General features: G+C 33.4%; 1 protein-coding gene across 2 annotated transcripts in view; it reads left to right on the forward strand.

Annotated features, from left to right (window-relative positions):
• Madm (MLF1-adaptor molecule) overlaps positions 1-24111 on the forward strand; it is a 66643-nt gene that overhangs the window by 36596 nt on the left and 5936 nt on the right. Inside the window, exons 2-10 of one of the 2 annotated variants that reach the window (XM_088262406.1) lie at positions 10449-10673; positions 11975-12105; positions 14489-14583; positions 15573-15656; positions 16632-16806; positions 17697-17815; positions 19046-19202; positions 20986-21181; positions 22035-22154. In XM_088262406.1, the coding sequence (XP_088118532.1) occupies positions 10449-10673; positions 11975-12105; positions 14489-14583; positions 15573-15656; positions 16632-16806; positions 17697-17815; positions 19046-19202; positions 20986-21181; positions 22035-22154 (1302 nt within the window). The remainder of the gene's footprint in view (positions 1-10448; positions 10674-11974; positions 12106-14488; positions 14584-15572; positions 15657-16631; positions 16807-17696; positions 17816-19045; positions 19203-20985; positions 21182-22034; positions 22155-24111) is intronic. The other variant, XM_088262407.1, reaches the window with a different exon arrangement.

A 24111-nucleotide genomic window follows, 5' to 3' on the forward strand; every position in this document is an offset into this window, starting at 1 on the left:
CCTCTCCAAGCACAAGAGCGCAGTCTCTCTTTTGGAGAGGCTCAGCGCAACTATAATTATGAGATTGTATTTAGTAAAAAGTATAGAAATTGTATTAAATTGTTTAAAAAATGTAACTATATGAAATGATAAAAAAATGTTAAGATATTTTTGTAGCGTGATATACTCCGTTAAATGTTTATTATGTAAGAAAATATACGCAATTGTATGCTTCAGTAACAAAACATTGCCGTAGGTTATAGCAGCCTTTCAGCAGCATCTATATTTAAAAAAAAACTTAATAAATATTATGATAATTTATAATACAAACCTGTTCTTTAATGACGAGTTGGTTACTTAAAACGTACATCGGGTATCATCATCTAATAGCTAAAAATAAATTTGATAGTATTCTCACCTATGGTAGAAAGGAGAAAGTTGTTTACCTCACAAAATTCTCGACACACAGTTGACAGTTCCAACTTCGTACATAGATACGAAAACTGTTTTTGAAATACATCAAGCTACCTCCAGAAACTCGAGCAATATGGATGTTCAATAATGGTCGGAATAGTGAAGGTTACACGAGTGCATAAAGTGATCGCTTAAACCTGCCAATGATAAGTTGTAAGCCCTAGACTTCCGAATTCCCGTATTGTAAAATTATACGTTTTATAAGAAGGGAATCACATTTAATTTTTATTTTCTAATATGTATACTTATAATACCTAAATATGTACATATAATATATATATTTATCTTCACACTAGATCGTTAAGTAAGATAAAAATTATAATGCCTATATAATTATGTCCGCCTCCGTGGTGTAATGGTTGGTGTGTTTAGCTACCCTGCTGGAGGTCCCGGGTTTGATTCCCAGGGTGGTGGTGATAATAAATATTTGTGATTTTACCCACTAATATTTATTTAATATTACCCTGGACTGGTGCCTGAAGCGCAGGAGTGATCACCTTGCCTTTATGTAAGTAATGATCAAGATAACACTGCGTCAACACGATGCAGTGCCCTATGCACCATTGGGTGCGGATAAAGGTTGAAACATATAATTATGTATTTTTTTCTTACTGGCGTTATTCAATTTCACTAATGGATACACCATTTCGCCAAACATTTCCAATCGATTTCTGACCTTCGCCATTATTTACTGTGATTGTCAAAAAGAACACTCCTTTATTTCACCCCAAACACACACGGACCGGCTAACAATCCCTGCTCGTATAGAGTGCTATTTCTTTCATGCAAATTTCGTATGTAACGAGTCGGATCCGAGATAAGAGATTTCCGTTAGCGATTATACAACACATACCTATTATACATTCCTCCCCATCACCATTACCCACCTCACTATTTCGCCCGTTGGGTCAGGAATGGCGGCGGTCGGTGCTCGCCGGGACATTCGGCCAGCCGCTAATGCTAGCGTGTTCGCTCTCGTGAAACAGCCTGCCGAGAAAGAGATTTTCAGATCGAGTGTGCAAAAGCTACAACTCTCTTTACGCCGTTTATTCCGACTGTCAAAAACGTCTTCGGAAGTTTTGTTAAACTTGTTCTAAGCGCTCGTGACGCAAGCTTATTATGATCGTAATACGGTAAACACCCCCTACAACGTTGACATAGGTACCCCCTTTATCTTAGGGAATTTTAAAAGAGGTTAATGTTTTAAATTGTATTTAAAAAATTAACATGTTAATTGGCGGAAATTACTGTAATGAGTCATTTATAATTGAAATACAATTTAAAAACATTTAAAAAAAAACAGATCTAAGTAGCTTCTTCTTTTAAACTTGTAACTCATATAGCAGATACTTATTTGTTAACTTTTTTAATTTTCATCTTTTAGATTTTTTGTTTTCTTTTAAAATCAAATATTTGTAGTTTATATTAGCAATTTTAATCTATTTATATTTTTGCTGTATATTGTATTCTTTCTAGTGCCCTTTATTATACTTAAAATAAAATGTATACCTACCCACTCACAGGCCATGCCTTTGTGGGATCTTTTTTTGTAAACACACTATTGTATTATTTTATAGTGTATTATTTTATAGTGTACAATAGTGTACTATTTTTTTTGTACTTGTAATTATAATATATTGTGAAATGCAAAAAAAACTTCCCTATATCGTCCCCTCCGATAACGCGGCACCTATCTCAGCGTTATAGGGGGGTTTACTGTACTGAGTTGGCTAGCTGGCTCGAATACCTCGTTAATGGTGACTGGTGACTACATCTTCGTTATCCTTAATGCTGAATCATTGAATTGCGTATCTGCGTATAATAATATTTACACTGGCGCCGTAAAGACCGCCGTGGTATTATTATAACACGATAGCTCGTGTTTACATTTTTGTACTTGCAAGAATGCACGTATATCGATTGCCAACGTGTTAATGGAGATAAGGGCTTTATCGAGATCTAGGTCGGGTATGTTGTACTTCTATCCAAATGTGTTGCACTTTTAATAATATCCCACGCTCTTCACTTTTTTCATCACCGGATAATGCAGCCCTATCGATTTTTATTCAAAGTTTATTCATTATGTCCGTCCATACGTGGTTTTTAGTTGTAGACTGTAAGATATATACGTGCATCACGCGCGTTATGTACTTTTAAATGTGTACACTTAGAGATATTTTTTTGTATCTTTATATTTTTTTTTGGCAAAGCACCCATTCAATATTTTTTGTTTTTTTATTGGTGATTCTTATTAAAAATCCATAGTAACAATTTATTTATTTAATGAAATGATTGATCAAAGTACATAAAAGACGCCGGATAAAAATTAAAGATATAATCTATTATGCATCTCGGCACTATTAAGCCATCCATTGTACTTCATTGTAGATCAGTTATATTGCTTTTAGATTACAGTACAAGTTGCAAGTCAGCTGCTGTTATCGCAAAAGCGATTTTATTGAATTTAGCTGTAAAAGTGTGTATTTTTATGCATCAAATTCAGTGTGTATAATAAATTTTGGATCTAGATATACGATCAAAATATAACATTAATATATGAGTTTTGTAACATTAAGTAAAATTTTGGTTAATGGTTAAATATACAAAAAAACACAACATTTTTGTATGTATGTATGTATATATGTAACGAATTTTACCATTTGTAACGTGATTGATACTTTCATACCTTCAATTTAATTATGTAACTAGTCAGTTTGCATAATCAGAATATATTTCGATTTATTTGGTATATATTATGATGTAAACAATTAATATTGTTACGATTGCCTTTATGATAACAGATTACGCACTCGCTAAGCCTATCGTGTTCATCGTCTAGGAGGCACTGTCCGATCACATCGCACATCCTGAGATCAGAATCAGCTGTATTATACTATTATGTAATGATAACTGGTGGAATGCGAGAGGGTCCCCCAAAATATTCGTGTCTCCCGTCACGTCCGCATCATTTCAGCATTTACGTGAAGTCCTCTCCGTTTCTTCAAGTTGTACTTAATTAAAAATTCTTGGTTTTCAATCATTGGCCATCCACTTCTGTTTCACCATTTCCAAATGTTGATAAAATACCTTTACTTTTATTATGGATTTTGTTGGCTGTTAATTTTCTGATTTGGAACACAGTTGCGTAAGAATTTGGGTTATTTACGCTTTACACTATTTGTACTTTAACTTTTTTGTTCTAACGTCTCCTCGATGCCTCGCTGGATACAACTTGAATACACTACAACGTCTAAGACTCCATGTAACTATTGTATTATTCGATATCTCTATTTTTTCTATCTAGGTGCTTATAAGATGTTTACTCTTGTCTAAGGACAGTTCCTTCAGACCCTATATTCGATAAATCGCAAATTAATTATCTTTAAACCCAGGTAATATTTGACGTAATTGAATTTTTGCTTAAAATACCTACTGTTTTTGTTTATTTTTTTGTTATTCTTAGGAATAAATACATACATGGTTAAGAAAAGAAAATAGTTATTGAAAGGTAAAGAGTTAAAAAATATTGTATATATTTTTTTAATATGTATTCTTAAAAATACAAAAAAATCCAATATATATTTTTTTAAATGGGCTTATTGCAGCCGGGAAGCTTACTGAATTTTATTATTGCAAGTAAGGCTTTGACGCCCCCTATTGCCCCCTTAGGTCACCCCCCCCCCCCCCCCCAAAACTGACCAGCACACCCAGAAGGCGATATAGCTAACTTCGGGTATCGCTGAATTTACTATTCATAAACAAGTCGTACTATTTATAGACTTATTTTGATGTAACACTATTTATAGATTTTCATCTGTGGACGTCCGCCCACATCTGGGTCCGAGAACTCGCTGACTTCTCACAATGCCTATTGTAGTACTACATTTTATTTATTATCGATTGTTACATATTACCGGCAGATTTGTGAATAGAATAGTTTATCAGCAGGTCGGCTTATTATGCGGCATGTTCGCTCTGTTTGTGTTGGCAGTTAGTACTAGTATTTGGCAGCGGACCTCCTTTTCTTGCCTTGATAATGGCGCTACGACTTTTCCAACGACTGACGGAAAATCGGGAATATTTGGCCGCATTCGCTTTGCGGAGGATGCCAACTATTTACTCGAATATTTATGTTTGCTCTAGCTAAACAAATAAACTCGCGAATTAATGTAAATTTACTCGCGAGACTAATAAAATGAAGGTCACGCGTCATGCAAATTAGCGTTTTACTTGGAAAAGATAAAAAAATGTTTTCATGATGTGTTTATCACCGAAATATGTTTATTTCAAAGAAAATCAAGCATTTGTAGATTTTTTTCCTATCTATTTACCCATATTTTTATCGATTTCATTCAGTATGCATTGTTTTGTTTTTCTTTGTTGTTGAATTTGTCGAAACTCGAAAGTTCCTCTTTATCACAAAAAAATAATTACCAGATTTTGAATCGGTTATCTTTTCGAGTTGCACATCACTTTCGCTGAATTGTCATATGAAACAAACTTGCTCGAAATAAGTGTTTCTAAGCGAAAAAAACAATTCCTTGAAATCCAATGTTTTCTAGAAAACATATAAAAATCTATAATATTGATATTATATTTTATGTAATAGATCAGTAAATAGTTTTAATTGATATTTTATCGACACATTTATCAGATTTAATCAGGTAAAGAAATAAATTAACAAATTATCAGCGATACTTAAAGGTGATAGATGGGGTGATAAAGTATTAATACCAGTGTGTACTTACTCGTTACTTTTCTTATGAAAGGAACCTAAAATCAACGTTATATTATTTGCATGCAAAACGAAAAATGGTAAATAATCCACTCTGGTATTTAGTACTAATTGCCTGGCGTCTCAATTCGCCCATTCTAAATATTTTACGTTATGCTAATGTTCCGACTAATAGTTGTTATTTGCTACCGTGCTTGTTAACTGTTACCAATGATACAATCATCGCGTTCGAAGTGAACAAGCGATCAATCGAAAATGATGAAGTTTTCTTTCATTTATTATATTATGACATGTTATAAAGTCAAGTTGCGATGTTGGTTAATAAGAAGTATACTTCATGTTATTGTATTCATTTACGGCGTTTACGTATGTACATGTAGGACAAAATAACAAATGCGTAATATCACGCTGTTGTCATTATTATTTAATCTTACCAGCCTATGGCACAACGAATATTCGAGCTTTCATTTTGACCTATTTAATTTTGCTAGATAAGTATTATTTTACAAATACTAAAACTTATTGGGTAAGTACAAATAAACTTTTTTAATGGTTTACAAATTTATATGCGTTAATAAACTTTCGATAAAACTCGGGCATTCGATGCCCAAACGCGCCTTTTTACCAAAAGAAGTTTGTTGATTTGGGTTAGGAGATCAAGGATATGTAATTTATATTACGCTTCTTTGTATTAAATTGTATTTTGATCGCCTGTCCTCTTCGCTTCGGTGTTTGAATTTCGTGTCATTTTTGTTCTAAGAAACATTTCCATCTCGAATGATATTTTTCTCCGAGCATGTTTTTTTTTCTCTCACGCCAACTTGTGCTATTCTTCTACGCTGACCTTGCTCTACTATCACAGGAAGAAGGTTCGCGTCACTCATCGCCCCAAATGCGACTTTGAGTTATTGTTAGGTTTATTGCATTTTTTATTCCGCGAGTAGTCCGCTTAGAAAATAAAACTCGTGGACCCGTGTAATATAAGTACAAATGCATAAATATCAACTCTACCGACTATTATCTGAAAACATTAATAGAAAAATGTTGGCGAAGTTTGCCATTTATTTGGAAAGTAAAACACAATTAAATAACTTTAAAAAAGGCATATTTGCGTTGTTATGGACAAATATTTCGATTTCATACTGTTTTCGTAGCCCTGAGCCGCCTACCGATGGTAGATGTATCTTTGACTGTAATCATTGATTCATGACTTTTTTTCTTATTTTTTTCAATCACAGCAACATGATTATTATTTTTAGGTATTTTTTTAAATGGCTTTGACGTTTCTTAGATGTTATTTTGTAAGGCTTTAATTTATTTTGAATTACCGTCATATGTAATAATGATAATAATAAAACAAAATCTTTTCTAATGAACAAAAATAATTGAGCGCTGATAAATTATCTCAAGAATTGCATGATATTTTTCTATGAACTAAGTTTATTCTTTTATTTCTTTATTTTAAGCCTCCACTCGTAATGTTTGTTCTTAGTTTTAAATTGTTTTTATTGTTTACGTTGAAACGTTGAAGTACCATAACCGATACAGTTGTTAGCCTTAGCCATTCTTTATTTCAATATTTTAAAATGATAAATTGATGTGTATCTGTTAGTGACGTTTTGAATTGAATTAAATACCACTTAGTTGTGTGGTACATATATTCAAAATCATGTAGGTATGTATGACGATGGCCATAAATCAGTTTATATTAAGTTTTGTATGTGATGACTTCTTGTAAATTTATTTATAAACACAATGTTTTACAAAAACAAAGTTTTGATTATTATTATGCGCACAAAAAATTCTATAATAGAGAGAGATGATAAAGGTTCAGCAAAGTAAAGTTATTTATTGTTAAAAACTTCCCAATCAAATTCCGAATTATGATCGATGTTATTTTCGTTCTTTACCGACGATTGACTAGGCAGATTTTGTTTTTTCCCGTTTCTGTGGAATCCTCGCAGTTTTCAAATATTAACCACTTAACTGACGAATTTTGGCGATAAAATTTGCCGGTGCAAAAAATCTTCACTAACAAGTCCAAACAAGATTGTCCGAACACCGCTCGGGTTGTTGAATAAAATCAAATGGGTCAATATTCGACTCGGGCAAAGCGGGACTGACGAATCGGAATATGATTTACCCGAGCGAGCTCGGGCTCGTCAAATGCAATACACTGTTTTGAATATTGAAAGCATTAACTTTGTGGATCATATTGATATATTATTTTGAGAAATATATTTTTTTATATCAGTCATAAATTAAACCCTGAAGAGGGCAACAGGTTGTTGCCGAAACTAGTTGGTTGTTAATAAAAATGTGAGTGGTTCAAAAAACAAAGTCTTTTTATTTCTCAAAATAATATAGCAATACAAACTCCTTGCCGAGTCACGGTCGGACTAGTAACTGGTTAAATTTCATGTCCTGCTGGCCTGCGGTCTTTTGGTATCGAAGAAATATTACTATGAACTCAATTTGCGCCATACGAGTGTCTGCAATATGTCGGTAACTGAGACAGACTAATTAATTAAATGCGAAGTGGTATGTCGCGCGCGTCAGGAAAAATTGTTAGTATAGTCTCTCTCGCGTATAGGGCACTTGTGTACTACCCGTAATTTTACCGTCCGGCAGTCCGGTTTTGAAAAATGAAAGCGACTACGACCGTTTAGCGTGATCGAATTTACGCGCAACGTGTTCACCCACCGATCCGAAGAAAGATGGACAAAAGCACAAGCCAATCATCGTTTTAAAACGCTAACTGACGTGCCGGACGGTAAAATTCCGCGTAATTCCGTGTAGTGCACAAACGCCCATATTGTGAATTCCGTAGTTATTAGGCGATTTTTGGAAACTTAGTACCTACTTAGAATGATATTATGAATACGCTTTGTTGAGTTAGCTTGAATTTGACATAATTAATGAACAATTCACTTTTACTAAGGCAAAAAAACCTGAATCTTCAAATGAAAAAAAAAGTTATAACAAAAAAACACGTTGCGGTCTCCCCTTTTATAAATCATTTTTGTGGCGATATCCCCTCTTAAAGTCTCTTTAAGAGCTTAGAATAAGCTCGTATATATATTTTTACAGTTTTACGTTCTTTAAGAGCTTAGAATAAGCTCGTATATATATTTTTACAGTTTTACGTTAAATTTTCTGGTTATTTTTGTCAAATAATATTTCTGCAGCGTGTTTTCCACTCAAGATAAATGTGTAAACTTTACAGTTGAGCGCCATATCTGACGTGGATCGGTTCACGCCGACCGCCTTTAAAAAACACTTTTTATTTCGACTAAAATTTGTAAATTAGTTTTGTAAATGATTATCTTTATTTTTATTTTTATAATAAGTATACAAGTTTTAACTAATCGCCTTCCGTCCAATGTCATGTTGTTATCGTAAATAGTGAGTTAATTAGTAGTAAAAGTTCACTTGACAAGTTGTCCCTCCACATAAATTGACACCGCTTTGGATTGATGTAGTGTTAATTTGATGTAGTGTTAAAATTATACGAAGACAATGAAGTATAGTGTTTCAGATGCCTGTTCAAGGTTAAAAATATAATTAAAACATTTTAAAAAGTCCGTAAATATAAGAATAATAACAATAATAATAAAAACCCTTATCCGCACCCCAATGATGCATAGGGCACTGCGTCATATAAACGCAGTGTTATCTTGATCGTTTACACATGAAGGAAAGGTGATCAGCCCTCCGCTTCAGGTACCAGTCCAGGGTAATAATATTGAATAAATAATACAGTGAAAAAATCACTCATATTTATTTTACCCCCCTTGGGAATCGAACCCGGGACCTCCAGAACGGTAGCCGAGCGTGCTGACCATTACACCACGGAGGTGGACAAAATATAAGAATAGTAACATTAAAAAAACTGTTTTTATTCCTGTTGTTGGAGGCCTACGACGCAACGTTGTTTTTGTGCCATGAATATAAATATGAAAATTAAAAATGTTTACATGTTTGCGAAAGATATTTATTTTTAACATTTTCCGAGTAAATTGGGTTGGAATATATTTCTAAGAATATAATGAGATAACGTTTTGCTTTGGGTAAAATTTGTTGTTTTGCCAAATTTCATGGTCTATCTTGAGTCATGGACAGAGACAATGTGGAATATTACGTACTTAAAAAATCGCAACCTTCGAGCGATGTCATAAAGTGTTCATCTTGTATACAGCACTAGAGCCATTGGCCAATCACTAATCGTGCATTAGGCGGATCGCGGTCTGTAATCATTTGAGATTAGCTGCCTTCAGACATACGTGCTTTACCACGCAATCAGTATTGTTGGTGACACAGAAAGCGGACTTATCAAAAGTAACGTTTACACGACTTATTCCGCAGTATGGCACGTGTACGCACCTTCCTCGCAACATTAACCTTTCCCGTACTGATCATCAAAAAATTACACGTAATCCGAAGGGGGGTATCAAATGACCCCAGTTCATATTTGTATGGAAATCGTAGTACGCAGCTCGCAGCAAGTTCCAACTTGCCGCCAGCCGAGTCATAGATGCCACGTTCGTTACAACGCGCCGTCAAACGCCGACTGAATGCGGCCATCCGATAGGCGACAAGCCGGAAATCAGATCAAATGAAAGCGGAGTACTCTAGTTGTTTTGCTCTCTCCTTATGGTGAAATCACATTTATTAGAGTGAAAGAAATAACATGCCGACGAAAAAAAGACGTGCTGATATATAAGTACGTAGATATCGCGGTTCTGAATGATTGAACTTTTTATAAAAAAAAACATTTAACAGTTTGATTACAAAAAAAATGGAGTAAGTAGCTCTTATAAAACTAAAATTATCAAATTAAAATTCATGTATGGGGGCTTTCAATCCCCCTGTTAGATCCGGACAGATTAATCGTGACAAAAATATCGTACATATAAGGACAGCTATTTTAATTCCACTATTTTTGTCCACCTCCATAGTGTGGTGGTCAGCGCTGGTCAGCGGTGGTCAGGCTGCCGTGCTGTAGGTTCAGGGTGCGATTCCTAGGGGGGTCAAAATAAATATGGATGATTGTCACTCTCATATATATTTAATATCACCCTGGTCTGGTATAAGAAGCGCAGGACTGATCACCTTGCCTTCATGCGATTGACGATCAAGATAACACCGCGTCGCTATGATGCAGTGCCCTATGCACCATTGGGGGCGGATAAGGGTTTTAAAAAAACGATTTTTAGTTATCTGTGAATATTAAATATATTCATATTTTTTCTTCTTCCAGGTGGACCAGCGAGACGTGCCCGGCATCGATGGGTCCCACCTGGCCATGGACACGGAGGAGGGGGTGGAGGTGGTGTGGAACGAGGTCCAGTTCTCCGAGAGGAAGAACTTCAAGGCTCAGGAGGACAAGATCCAGCAGGTCTTCGACAACCTCACGCAGCTCGAGCACCCCAACATAGTCAAGTTCCACCGCTACTGGACGGACACACACAACGACAAACCTCGGGTAAGTTTTGTCTTATTTCAACTTATCCTCTAGGTACAGTAGAACGGGGCTACTTGAACTTTGATGTGTTACTTGAGCCCGGTACAAAAAAATATTTAGATCTATATTTGGTCTACAATAATGAACGTATCGACATGATCCATTGTTTCCCTAACATATTGTTACGATATGCCTGTTAAAGGTTACAATCATGGTTCAAGTAGCCCCGTTCTACGGTAATTATTAAGTTATTATTTCAGAATTATTATCAAAAACTTAACATCATCAATCCCTTATCAGCACCTGATGGTGCATAGGGCACTGCGTTGTATAAATGCAGTGTACAATCTTAATTGTAAACACATGATGGAAAGGTGATCAACCTTCCGCTTCAGGTACCAGTCCAGGGTAATATTGAATAAATATTATAGTGAAAAATCATTAATATTTATTTCACCCCCCTCTGGGAATCGAATCCCAGGGGGGGGGGGCTGGGAATCGAACCTGGGACCTTCAGTACGGCAGTTGAACGTTCTGACCAATTACACTACGGTGGCAGACAAAAAAAAGTTATCACAGTTAAAAATAATTAACTGAAAGGTATTTTATATAGATTTATATTATCCACTGACACTTCGTGATGGAATTGCATTTTTAATATATTATTAGATTAAAACCAATATTTTTAGCTTTTCCACTTTATTTTTATTTGACCAGCGACCGGGTTTCGTCGTTACCGACATGATGATCACCAGTCTGATGATGTCGGTAACGACGAAACCCGGTCACTGGTCAAATAAAAATAAAGTGGAAAAGCTAAAAATATTGGTTTTAATCTAATAAGGTATTTTATATGTCTAAAATAAGTAACTAATAAAATACTGCATCCTTCACTATTGGTGCAGTTGCAGAGGGCCACATGCTTACGAAAGCGTCGCTCCAGAAAAGAGATTTTTTTATTAATTTTTTTTATTAAATAAATATTTACCATTCATTTGTATGTATATTTTAGATTTATAGATGTTTATTTTAGAATGTTTACAGGTCTTTAAAGTTCCTGAAAAATCCCTTCCTTGACGAGAATAATTCCTGAAAAATCTCCCCACTCCCATTAATAATTTTTATGCATCCTGAAAAATCCTAAAAAACTGAAAAATTTATATATGAAATTTCACCCTCCACCCTCGAAGGCTAAGCCTCGCATAAATTCTTGCACCTGATTTAGCATTCGCTACAAATACAAACCTCCATTGATCTATCTTATAAATCAATCGTTTCGACTTTCTGTCACCTTTTAATCATGATTTTCATTTATGTTTCAGGTTATATTCATCACAGAGTACATGTCGTGTGGTTCATTAAAACAATTTTTAAAGAGAACAAAACGTAATGTAAAAAGATTACCACTTCCAGCTTGGAAAAGGTGGTGTACACAAATATTATCAGCTTTAAGGTAAACACTTGCATGATTTATATTATTACTGAAACAAAAATTATGTTAGTTTAATTGAAGATGTATATAAAGGGATACAAAAATATTCTCCGCCCATTATTATTTATTTATTTAGAAATTTATCAGAACATTAACATAAATTAACACAAATAAAACAGGTAATTGTAACATTCCAATTACAAAATTTCACAAATGTTAAATGAGTTAAAAGTAAACAGCAAGAATAAAATATAACAAAAGTTAAGAAGATTAATAGGCAGACTTGATTTAGAGCTAAAGTAAAAAATAATAATAAAAAAAAAAGAAAAAACCATAAACAGTTATAAGATGTACAAGTTGAGAAGAGCAATGAAGTAAAAATAAGTGCTAAGTTATGAGTAAAAAAAACAGTAAACACATAAAACAGGAAACATACGCAACAGATACGTAGCTATTCATATATTGATATGTAGCATCAATACATAAATATCTCCTATGTGAACAAACACACGCTGTAAACAAAAATTTGGACACACTTAAAGTATTTCTCATCTTATCAGGGATATGTAACTTTTTTATTTATTTTATTTTATTTATGGTTCACAAACAAAGAAAAACATATTACAAGAAATAAAATACAGTGCAATACAAATTGTTTGAACGTTTTCCATCAATTATTTTTTCATCAACAAACTTACAGAAACAAATAAGGGTGCAGGTTAAATATATATATAAATAAAGAATATAAATTTGGTTGTAAATAAAAGAGTAATAACAAATAAAAGAAATGAAAAAAATTAAAAATAAAAATTACAAGTAAAAATTAAAAGTGAAATTAAACTATGCTACATAAGGTGCAAAATTCAAGACTCTAACAGATTGGTGAAATCAATTTGAAATTTATTTCACCAAGTTATGGAGAGAAAGAGTTGGACTAATAATTTATTATTTATTTCTCAATTCATTCACCCTTGACTATGAGTCATCTTGCTTGTGTTTCGGCGACAGCTACTCAAGGGCTACTAACCCAATTTTTTTAAACTCAATATTTATACTATTAATGATTGCAATACTATGAGATAGTTAAAAATTCATTCATGTATGCATATTTTTATATTGATACTTTGACACTCCTCGTATATCTCTTTACATGGAAAAATATTCCAGACAAATGTTATTTTTGTTGGTTATTATCTGTACCCGGCCGCGTGCTGCTGTGGCTTAGTCTGGTTAAATGGAAAATAAATAAAATAAATAGCACACATTTTATTGAATTTGACAATGCTTGTGGGCAGTGGCAATCACAGAGTTTTTAATCAGAGTAGGCAGTGGAGTTGGGTAGTAAGATAAGTTAGGCATAGTAGACACTGGTCATGTTTCTATATGGAACACGAGTAATCCAGGATAGGCACTGCTTTCTGCCTATAAAGAATACACGCCTCTGCTTTTGGGTATACAATTTTATAGCAGATATCAAGGAGCATGCTGTCTGCCATGAGCAATGTTTAGTATTGCTGTTCAACAGATGAACCTGTAAAATACTGAAAAATAGAACATGTTTTTACCCGTCACAGGCATATAAAAACACCTGTAAATTTGAATGTAATGTTTTATCAATATTTAAATCCAGTCCGTGAATAACTTTAGGAGATTTAAGATTTTGAACAAACAAACGTTTGCATATTTGAGCTAAAACACATGCGTATTCAAACGCAAAGGTGGGTTAAAATTTCATATCAATTGGTTAATAACTTCAAGATTTAACATTTTAAACAAAGAAATACATTATTTATATTCAAAGCATTTACTTTGTGGTCAAACATTTTAATTGATATTAGTAATGTTAGTAAATAACCACTCACCGACTACTTCTGTCTACCGGTTTCGAGACGTACCCGTCTCTTCGTCAGGACATACACTACAATTTAACAATCATGCGAACAACACTACACCACACCCACTTAGTACTATTCACATACACTATCACTACACATGCAAAACATGCAGAGCGAGTTGTTAGTCCCACCATGCTTCCCAAAAGTTTCCCAAAAGCATGGTGGGACTAACAACTCGCTCTGCATGTTTTGCATGTGTAGTGATAGTGTATGTGAATAGTACTAAGTGGGTGTGGTGTAGTGTTGTTCGCATGATTGTTAAATTGTAGTGTATGTCCTGACGAAGAGACGGGTACGTCTCGAAACCGGTAGACAGAAGTAGTCGGTGAGTGGTTATTTACTAACATTACTAATATCAATTAAAGAAATACATATTTACATTTGTATGTATATAGATTTGAGGGATATGTCTAACTACAATTATCTTTTTTATTTATATGAGCTCAATGAACGTTTCTAACTGTAATTTTTTGCATAATTTAATTGAAATATTTTTCTTTTTGTTCCAGTTACTTGCATTCCTGTTCACCCCCCATTATACATGGGAATTTAACATGTGATACAATATTTATTCAGCACAATGGTCTTGTCAAAATTGGATCCGGTAATAAAATTGATTGTTTTCTAGCGCCATAATTCATATCTGTATTTACATTCATTGACATGTGTAAATTATTGTTTAAACAACAGCTGACGGAATTGATTAATAATTATCATCCTCAATCAACTCAACATTGTCTGCTTAAGCTGTTACCAAGTGTCTAATTATTTTTATTTATTTTATGTCTTACATTGATTGCGAATGATATCTCGAGTACAAAATATATTTTTATTTATTTGATTGTACTCGAACACTGAGTTTAACCCCTAAGAACCAAATAAAAAGATATATATTAGATATTTCAACAGAGACGCAGCAACTTTTTAAATGGTGGAAATATAGGCTGGCTTAAGTGATGATATTATATTCTGTATAACATTCATCATTTTGCCCTTTATTGAACATCCATATTGCCTCGATTCATAGAAGTTGTATATGTATATAGAGTATCCTAACTGCCACTTTAGGTGAGAATTTTTTCGAATTTATTTTCGCCTAGGATTCTTCCTTATACTTAGACTTCGATTGACTTACGTTTTTGCCTGATCTTATTTCAATGATGGAATAAATTATAGTATGACTAGAAAACTAATTATTTTATTTTAAATATCATTTTATCAATTCTACCAGTAATTATAAATAACTGTAAAATCATCTCATTTACTGTGGGAGGACATAACTATTTTTAATTAAAATTTTACTTGGTAAATACCATTTTTTCTTAAAATCTATTGTGACATGTGTTTCAAAGCATTCCACATCATTATCAAAAACCGTGTTTGGTAATGATGCGGAATGCACCGAAACTTGCGTCACAATAATTTTTTAGATACAGTGGTATTTTCCAAGCAAAATTGAAATTAAAAATAGATAGATATTACCATAAAGAGACTGCCTTATCAATTAAGGATATAACTATTTGTGATACATTTTCATTGTGTTCTACTCGTATATGTATATAAACAATAACAACATATATTTTTTTCTTTCAGTCGCACCCGACGCTATTCATCACCATGTCAAAACCTGTAGAGAAAATATGAAGAACATGCATTTTATTGCTCCAGAATATGGAAGTATGTTTTATAATGTTTATTTTTATGTCTTTTTATTTATTACTTCTAATAATTTTGAGTACCAAATAATTTATTGTTTGGATTCATTCCTCCTATAAAACTTACTGACTAATCTTCATAAAAAATTGATTCACTTTTACCTTAAATTTACATCGATGTTTAAGTGGCTTTCCTTAAATTTAAATAAATTATAATTCCGTTATAGTAGAGATTTGAACATACTATTTACTGACTGATTAAAATTGTAAATATGGCTGCATTTGTTACGTGAATAATCAGAGGTACAAATTTATTAAAATGGTTTCCAATATCAAACAAAGTTAGTATGAATTAATAAATTAAAATTTATGACACTTTTGAAATCCAACTGAGTAGATACAGAGTATGATGTGCCTCACAAAATTTATGCAATGGAGAACTGTCTTTCAACCAAAAAAAGTTTTAATTTCATTATGAATTTATTGTCCGCCTCCGTAGTGTAATGGTCAGCATGCTCGGCTGCCATACTGGTGGTCCCGGGTTCAATTCCCAAGGGGGGGGGGGGTTAAATAAATATAAGTGATTTTTTCACTCTTATGTTTATTCTATATTACCCTGGACTGGTACCTGAAGCGGAGGGCTGATCACCTTTCTTTCATGTTTTAACAATCAAGATAACACTGTGTTTATATGATGCAGTGCCCTATGCACCATCGGGTGCGGATGAGGGTTTGAATGAAATGAATGAATGGAAATTAAAAATTTTAATTCGTATGCAATGAACTTTTCACATGGTATTAATTATATTATTAAAATCATAAATTATATCTTCAATTAAATTTGTATGGTATATAAGTTTTTTTTTTAATTATATTTTTTATTTTAACTTCATTGCAATTCATAATAAGTTCACTCTGAAAATATTAACCCTTTATGTTTTGTACATATAATGATTATAAAACAATATATTTATGCAAATTCAACATGTTTTTCCAGCAGCACAGCTAGTCGCTCCCGCAATGGATATATTCTCATTTGGCATGTGCGCGCTGGAAATGGCCGCACTAGAAATCCAAGGAAACGGAGACACTGGATCGCTAGTCACGGAAGAAAACATCAATAAAACGGTTGAGTCCTTGGAAGATCCTCATCAGAAAGACTTTATTTTTAGGTAAATTTTATACATCTCTTAAAAAAATATAATCGTAAGACTTTTTAATGCTGTAAATGTTTTATTCTCTAAACAAATATTAAAAAATTTTTCTTTGAACTGTATCAAATCGCATCCGAAGCAAAAAGCTTTCGAATGGGTTATAAATACAGTTTTAATGAGATTGTTACTCTTCATTGAACGTGCCTAATTTTGTAAGATTCTTTTGACGCGTGTCCTTAAGTTATAAAAATTGTGCTTAAAAATATATTTTCCTATATTATTGTGGAAATTTATCTATATCAATGAATCAGATTATGTTACTTCTAGTTCGATTAATGCACAAGAAATGTAGTTTTTTTTAATCAGTAGCAAAGCAAAAAATCTTGATAATAATTCCTCGACGATTCAATCCTAGCGGTAACCAAATCCGAAATTGTTAAAAGTGAAAATTTACATTCTTGCAGATAGTATTTTTCTATGCATTTCTTGATGATGTTTTGACCATATATTGGTGGATCGAATCATAGATTCTGTAATGTGTAATATCTGAATGACACTATTAGCCTTTACATCACACAGATTTCAATTTGATGGAGATTAGATTAACTAAGCATATAGTGAGTTAAATATGGATAACGGTTTCACACATCTAGGTGCTTCGGCACCATATCACTATCACCTCAACTCAAATCATGATGCTGATGGTGATACACTGATGCTTAGATGCGCAATTACCTCAACAAACCTAAAGGGTTTGTGTTCTTCGCATTTCACTATCTTCTAACCACTTACACAAAATTTGAGGTCGTCACAAGAAATACACTAAATGTACCTCTTCTTCTAAAATGTGCTAAAATTAAAATGAATTATAGATAAAAATTAATGATGTTTTGAATGGTTACTTCCAGGTGTTTAAGTAAGGATCCGCAGAAAAGGCCAACTGCACGGGAGCTACTGTTTCACCCGCTGTTGTTTGAAGTTCATTCATTGAAGCTCTTAGCGGCTCATTGTCTAGTCAACACTTCAGGTGAATAAACTAATTAATTTACATTACGTATGACTCATGACTGTTGTCAAAACATCAAAAATACGAGCAGACGTACAAGCAAGAAACATGTTAAGTTTCTATCATTCTAATTTGAGATATCAAATTGTAAAGTTTGCATTTCAGGATTGCTTTTATTTATAAACTCAATTTTTTCCTTAGTTTCAATGTCTTTTTTATATCTTTTTGTGGGGAAAAATATTGGTTACATGTGATCTGATATTTTGTGAATTATGGAAGCAGTTAAAAACATTATTAATGTGTAAAAATTCTAAAATAAAATTCTTCATGTATACATTCATTCAGACTGTGTGCAATGCATCAACATATAATATAATATTATTTAGCAAAATAATTAAAAAATCTATCTTTATTTTGCTGCTGTATGTATATGGTTTCCCAGCTGTAATTTCCAGTGGATCCAAATGAATATAATTTTTCATTTTACATTATTTTTCTGACCCTTATCCGCCCGCAATAATGGTCTGTAGGCCACCATATCCGAACGACGCGATGATAACTTGATTAAGCTTGACAAAAAAACAAGGTGATGAATTCTACGCTCCAGGTTTTTTAATCTAGAACTGGAATATATTTTAATGGACACAAATGGCATAAGTGAAGTAACTTACGGTAAAGGATTTTCATGCTGTTTAGAAAAGGAAATGGAGAAGGAATAGCAGGTGCTATTAATTACGAGGAAGAGGAGTGGAGCAACAAAAGCTAGGGCACTCAGGGTTGTATATATATAGTCATATAACTTTGTGTAAAACAAGCCACCGCCAAGGTCGACGAGTTCCTTAAAGAATGGTAATTTTTTTATTCAAATTTTTATTTAATATGTTACCCTTGAGGTTGTATTTTACAATAATGGAACTTTATCTATTATTAAAAATTATTATTTTTATTTTTATTATGGACCTCTATCAGAAACGCAGGCCTGAAAACCTTGTCTTTTGTAATTCATGATCAAGTTAACACTGCATGTATTTAATGGGACTTCTAATGCACCATTAGGTGTGAATAAGGGCTGACAGAAAAAAAAAGTAGAAAGAAAACTTTTAACTTACAAGTTATAATTGTAGGATTTCAGAAGTCCCCTATCTTGGTTTCATTCCATATTGAATTGGAATATTTGAAAAGCCAAAGTATGATGCCTGCATCTGTTGAGTATATGCTGTGCCGCAAGTAATAAGATGTATTTATTTGCAGCCAACACATCTGAAATTTTAACAGATGAGGTGGTGGGGGGAGAGGGCCGCCCTCTGGCCGTCACGTGCATGGAGGGGGAGGTCAAGGAGTACACGGCGCAGGATCTCCCGCAGCTCCAGCAGGCGGAGAAGTTGGAGAAGTTTGTGGAAGATGTCAAGTAAGATTATCCCTTCGCATTATTGACTGTTGACCTGGTGGCGTGCGTTCTATATAGGCACATGAGCAGGTCCTACCCTAGTTTGCTTGCATAAAATTCATTGGAATTTTCACATTAATTATCTAAAGGTGGGGACTGACCGGATCATTTCTTTGTAAAGTAACATTTGCGGCGAGCATCCGAACATCAAATAGAGTACTCGGAACGAGCTAAGCTCGCTGTACTGACTATTTTAATTTCAATTTCAATTAATTTATTTTCAATTGACATATACATTACAAACTAAAGATAAAATTAAAGCGTATACATTAAAATAAAATATAAGCAAGAACTATTGCTAAAGGTGTAGAAGAATCCTTCTTCGGAAAACTCCTTCAGACACTTGGAACAGATCAATATCCAATGAGATATTGTTATAACATAGCGGTAGCTATTCCTACAGGCATAACCATCGGCAGGTTGGTCCTGTGTATAGGAATGTGAAACAATCTATGCCGACGCTGTCTTAGGTAACTATCGGGAACATATAGACCAATGTTCCGGATAATTTCAGGATTATTGATCATATCACGCAACAATCGATAAAAATGCGTAATCAAATACACATTCCTCTACTATACGAATGCTCGCATCGTAACGTGTTACGTTACGACAAAATGACTCCGGTCAGTCTCCACCATAATAAATTCACTGAATTGTTGTAAGGAATATACAAAAATACACTCTTTTTCCTTCTGCGTATCCTGAAATTGAAATGCTGGACACGCCACTGCCTTGGATAAATATCTTGCAATCTGTCTTCTCTTTTGATTATATTTTTCTCATACTAAATCATCAATCTTATAATCATAAGTTTTATAACTGGGGAGAGATGTTTTATTTCAATTTAAATTTCCCATTGCCTAACATTGTGACTCATTTTTCTGTTGAAGAACAAAAAAGCACAGTAAAAAATCTTAAAACAGGAAATTGAGACAATATTCCCCAGACAATATTGGGGTTTTATGTCTCAAATATAACACAATATTTATTACTTTTTATCATATTTGTGAATCAAATTCAATCTCCAATTTGCATTGTTTGTACTGGACTATGTTTTTTTTGGAATTTCAGGCTTCAGTACACATCGAACAAAAGGTTTTTTCATCTTTGCTACTGCTGTCATTAAAAACCTAAGAAATCTTTTTTTGTCGAGGAAATATCTATGTACATAATATAATACTTGTGTCAAAGAAATACATATCCACGTAATAATTTTTAGCAGTTTTCGATTCAGAAAGACTTAGGGGTTTAAAAAGTTATATTGGTGGCGGTGGTGATTAGCGGTATGCACTACCATTTGTGTAAAAGATTACTCAAACATGATTTTCATAAAAATACTGGTTTTACAATAACAGATCATCAAATTAGTATGTATTTGCAGATGAAGTTATGAACCGTTTGCACTTGAATGTTTTTTGGTATGTGCATACCGCCAACTCAATCAAATTCCGTTTATTAATAGTACATATTTATTTGTACTTATATGATCCTGTTAATTATATTGAAAATAAAAAAAAAAAAAATAATAAAAAATAAGACATTATTTTCTTGCTGCCATAGTAGTGGCACTCGAGTAATATGGCAAACCATGCATGCTGCCTCTATGGCGGAACTCATAAAATAAATATGTTACAATAATAATACAAACTACCTGAAAAAAGAATAAATGCAATAACGACAGTAATTAAATTTTTAATATTTTGGTTTATCGTTGTATATAATGGTAAATTGTCTTGTTTAGGTATGGAATATACCCGCTGACGGCGTACGGGCGCGGCAGTAGGGGCGGCGGGGCAGCACGCGCCGCCTCCCCTCCCGAGGCCACCGAGTCCGTCAAGTCCGTGACCCCCGAGCCCCTGGACGTGGAGACGCGCCGCGTGGTGAACATGATGTGCAACGTGCGCGCCAAGGACCCCGGACTGACTCCCGAACTTATGGTGAGGATAAAGAAACTGCGGGAATGAATAACACTATAGCTGTCCCGAAATCAATTGCTGATTCGGATAAAGAGGCCTTACTCACACTTACCCTTTGTAACTCACAGTCCTATAAGGTGCGGAAGTGCGAAAGAGACCTATTTTTAACATGAAATTCTTTTCGTTACCAAAAGTTTAAATTAGGTGATCGATACTATTGTTCAGATAACTCAGTTCAGAAGTCATAAAACATGATCAAACAAAAAGGTTCTTGAGTTATTTCTATTTTAGAAAGAGAATGATATTTTAATTGCATAAAAACATGAAAAATATCATCAGTAAAAAACATTTTCAGCACATGTTTTGTCAAAAATGTTGACTTTATTATGAAAATAGGTTGTTGTCACATTACAAATCTATAAATATATTTTTGTTATATACATATCGCTCACTCCTTTCAAGAACGTCATCAATCAAAAATCATAAATTTTCAGCTGTGCATGTTTTCAGAATGCCCAGAAAATGTACTATACCCCAGCAAAAGAAGCATATTTTTAACTTATCATTTACCTGCTACATACAGGGCAGAAAGTGTTGTTTTTGTATTTTGGAGAAAGGGTATTGTTTAACTATTTCTTTAAAAATACTAAATATTTTTCAAATAGAGAAAAAACCTTCAAGTTTTACCTAAAATTATTTGTTGCACAGTAAAAAGTTCAGTAAGTGGCTTGATATTTATTTTTTATACATTGTATTATATTTTTAAACTTTAAAAACGTTCTCCTGAAAAATCAAGTTTTTTGATCTATGTATGACGTTCTTGAAAGGAGTGAGCCATATGTATCTATATATTTATTTTTTCTGTTTGTAACAGATGACTATTTTGCTGAGGATGGATGACAAAATGAATAGACAACTGACTTGTCTTGTATCCAATTCTGATTCCGCTGCACTCCTAGCTCAAGAACTTGTACATCTCGGTTTTATCCATGAGGTTAGTATTATGAAATGTAAAGATATGTTATATATGTTAACTCAATCATGAATGAAATACATTATTTGTTATATGGTAGAGCTAATCATTATTACATAAAACAAAAACAAACATTGAAATGTAAGAACCTGTGTTTTAAAGGGGTACTCGGAAACACACAATTCGGTAAGCGATCTGCTGCACAAGAACCCTGACGTGTCTCTGCACACAACTTTTTTGAATATACAGTATCTACTCAATGAATTAGGGCCACCCATTATTTTTTTGAATACTCTGAAATCTTTTGGATTATTATATTTATTTTACATAAATACTTTAAGTTTTCTATTGACATCTAATATCATGTATATTACCTTCAATAATATGTAAAATATACCTGGATTATTTAACCCTTTACAAAATTTCAAACCCTTTTTCTGAGAAAGGTCCCTAATTAGCACAGGTAGACAGATAGTTGAAAGTTCAAAAAATAGTCCTATCTCATTTATTAGTGAAGTTTCTTGAGTTCTGGTTGTTGTTTTGTTCAGAGAGGTTATATAGGTATCGTGTCTTGTGAAAAAAACTTAATTTATAATTTTAGTTCATAGAGTATATTTTTTTTTTTGTAAACACAAGTGTTTTTTTTGAAAAGGACGAAATGGGAAAAAGTAAAGACATTTCTGAGGAAAAAAAGTCTAGTGTTATAGTGCTACTGAAATTAGGAATACTATCTAATAGAGAAATTTCAAAAAAAGAAAACGTTTCTCGTCAAACAGTGGACAGAATTTCAAAATCAATAAAAAATCAGTCACCCGCCACCAGCAATCGGCGAAAGAACTGTCGTAGGATTAGAAAAACAACACCGAGGACTGATCGAAAAATCGTTCAAAGTGCCTTAGAAAACCGTAGTGCATCAGCAAAAACATTAAAAATAAAATTGGAAGAAGAGGGTATAAATATATCGGTATCAACACTGAGGCGACGTTTTTACGAAGTAAATCTGAAATGCAGGCGCCCTGTAAAAGTACCAAAATTGACACCACGAATGAAAGCAGATCGATTAAAATGGGCCAGGCTACATCGAAATTACTCGGTAGATGATTGGAAAAAGGTATTTATTTAAACTGAATTTTCAACATATCATTTTAGTAAATAAACTTATATATTTGAATTAAACTTAAATTTTCATTATTTTTCAGGTCATCTTTAGTGATGAGTGCCGGTTAGAAGCCGTGACAGAGAGCCGTCGATTCATCAGGAGAACACCAATGGAACGTTACAATGAGGCCTGTGTGGTAAAAGTTATCAAACACCCCCCTGCAACAATGATTTGGTCATGTATTATTAACAATTTACCTGGGCCGTTGTTTTTCGTGGAAGGAACAATGAACCAAAATTCTTATAAGCAGGTCCTCGAACGAATTTTATTGCCCTTCTACCACACTCGACCCAACAGAAGGTCCATACACCTTCATGCAGGATGGGGCACCTTGCCACCGGGCTAAATCAATAATAAAATTTTTGTCTAACAAAAATCTGCCTTTGCTCCCCTGGCCTGGAAATTCTCCGGACCTTAATCCTATAGAAAACGTATGGATCATGTTAAAAAATAAGGTATACTCATTTCCAAATCCGACAGTAGACTGTCTAAAAAAAAATATTCAAAAAATTTGGTCAGAAGACGAAGAAATAAAAAACATGATAAAACAGTGCATTTTAAGTATGCCAAAAAGAATTGAGGCAGTTATTTCTGCCAAAGGTGGAAATACTAAATACCAACTATATTTATATGAAAATATATGCATAATTTAAGCGTAATAAAGTGTTCATGTGTAAATAAAATTCAATGTTGTTTTATTCAAGGTTTTCTCTGAGTTATTCCTGTTTGAATTGAGAAATTGCGCGAAATTCTGCGTGGCCCTAATTCATTGAGTAGATACTGTACATATAGTGTAATTTGATTTTTTTAGAATATACA

The sequence above is a fragment of the Brachycentrus maculatus genome, unplaced genomic scaffold (genome assembly GCF_059751285.1).
Source record: "Brachycentrus maculatus isolate JH-2025_06_01 unplaced genomic scaffold, ASM5975128v1 h1tg000179l, whole genome shotgun sequence".
Lineage (NCBI taxonomy): Eukaryota > Metazoa > Arthropoda > Insecta > Trichoptera > Brachycentridae > Brachycentrus > Brachycentrus maculatus.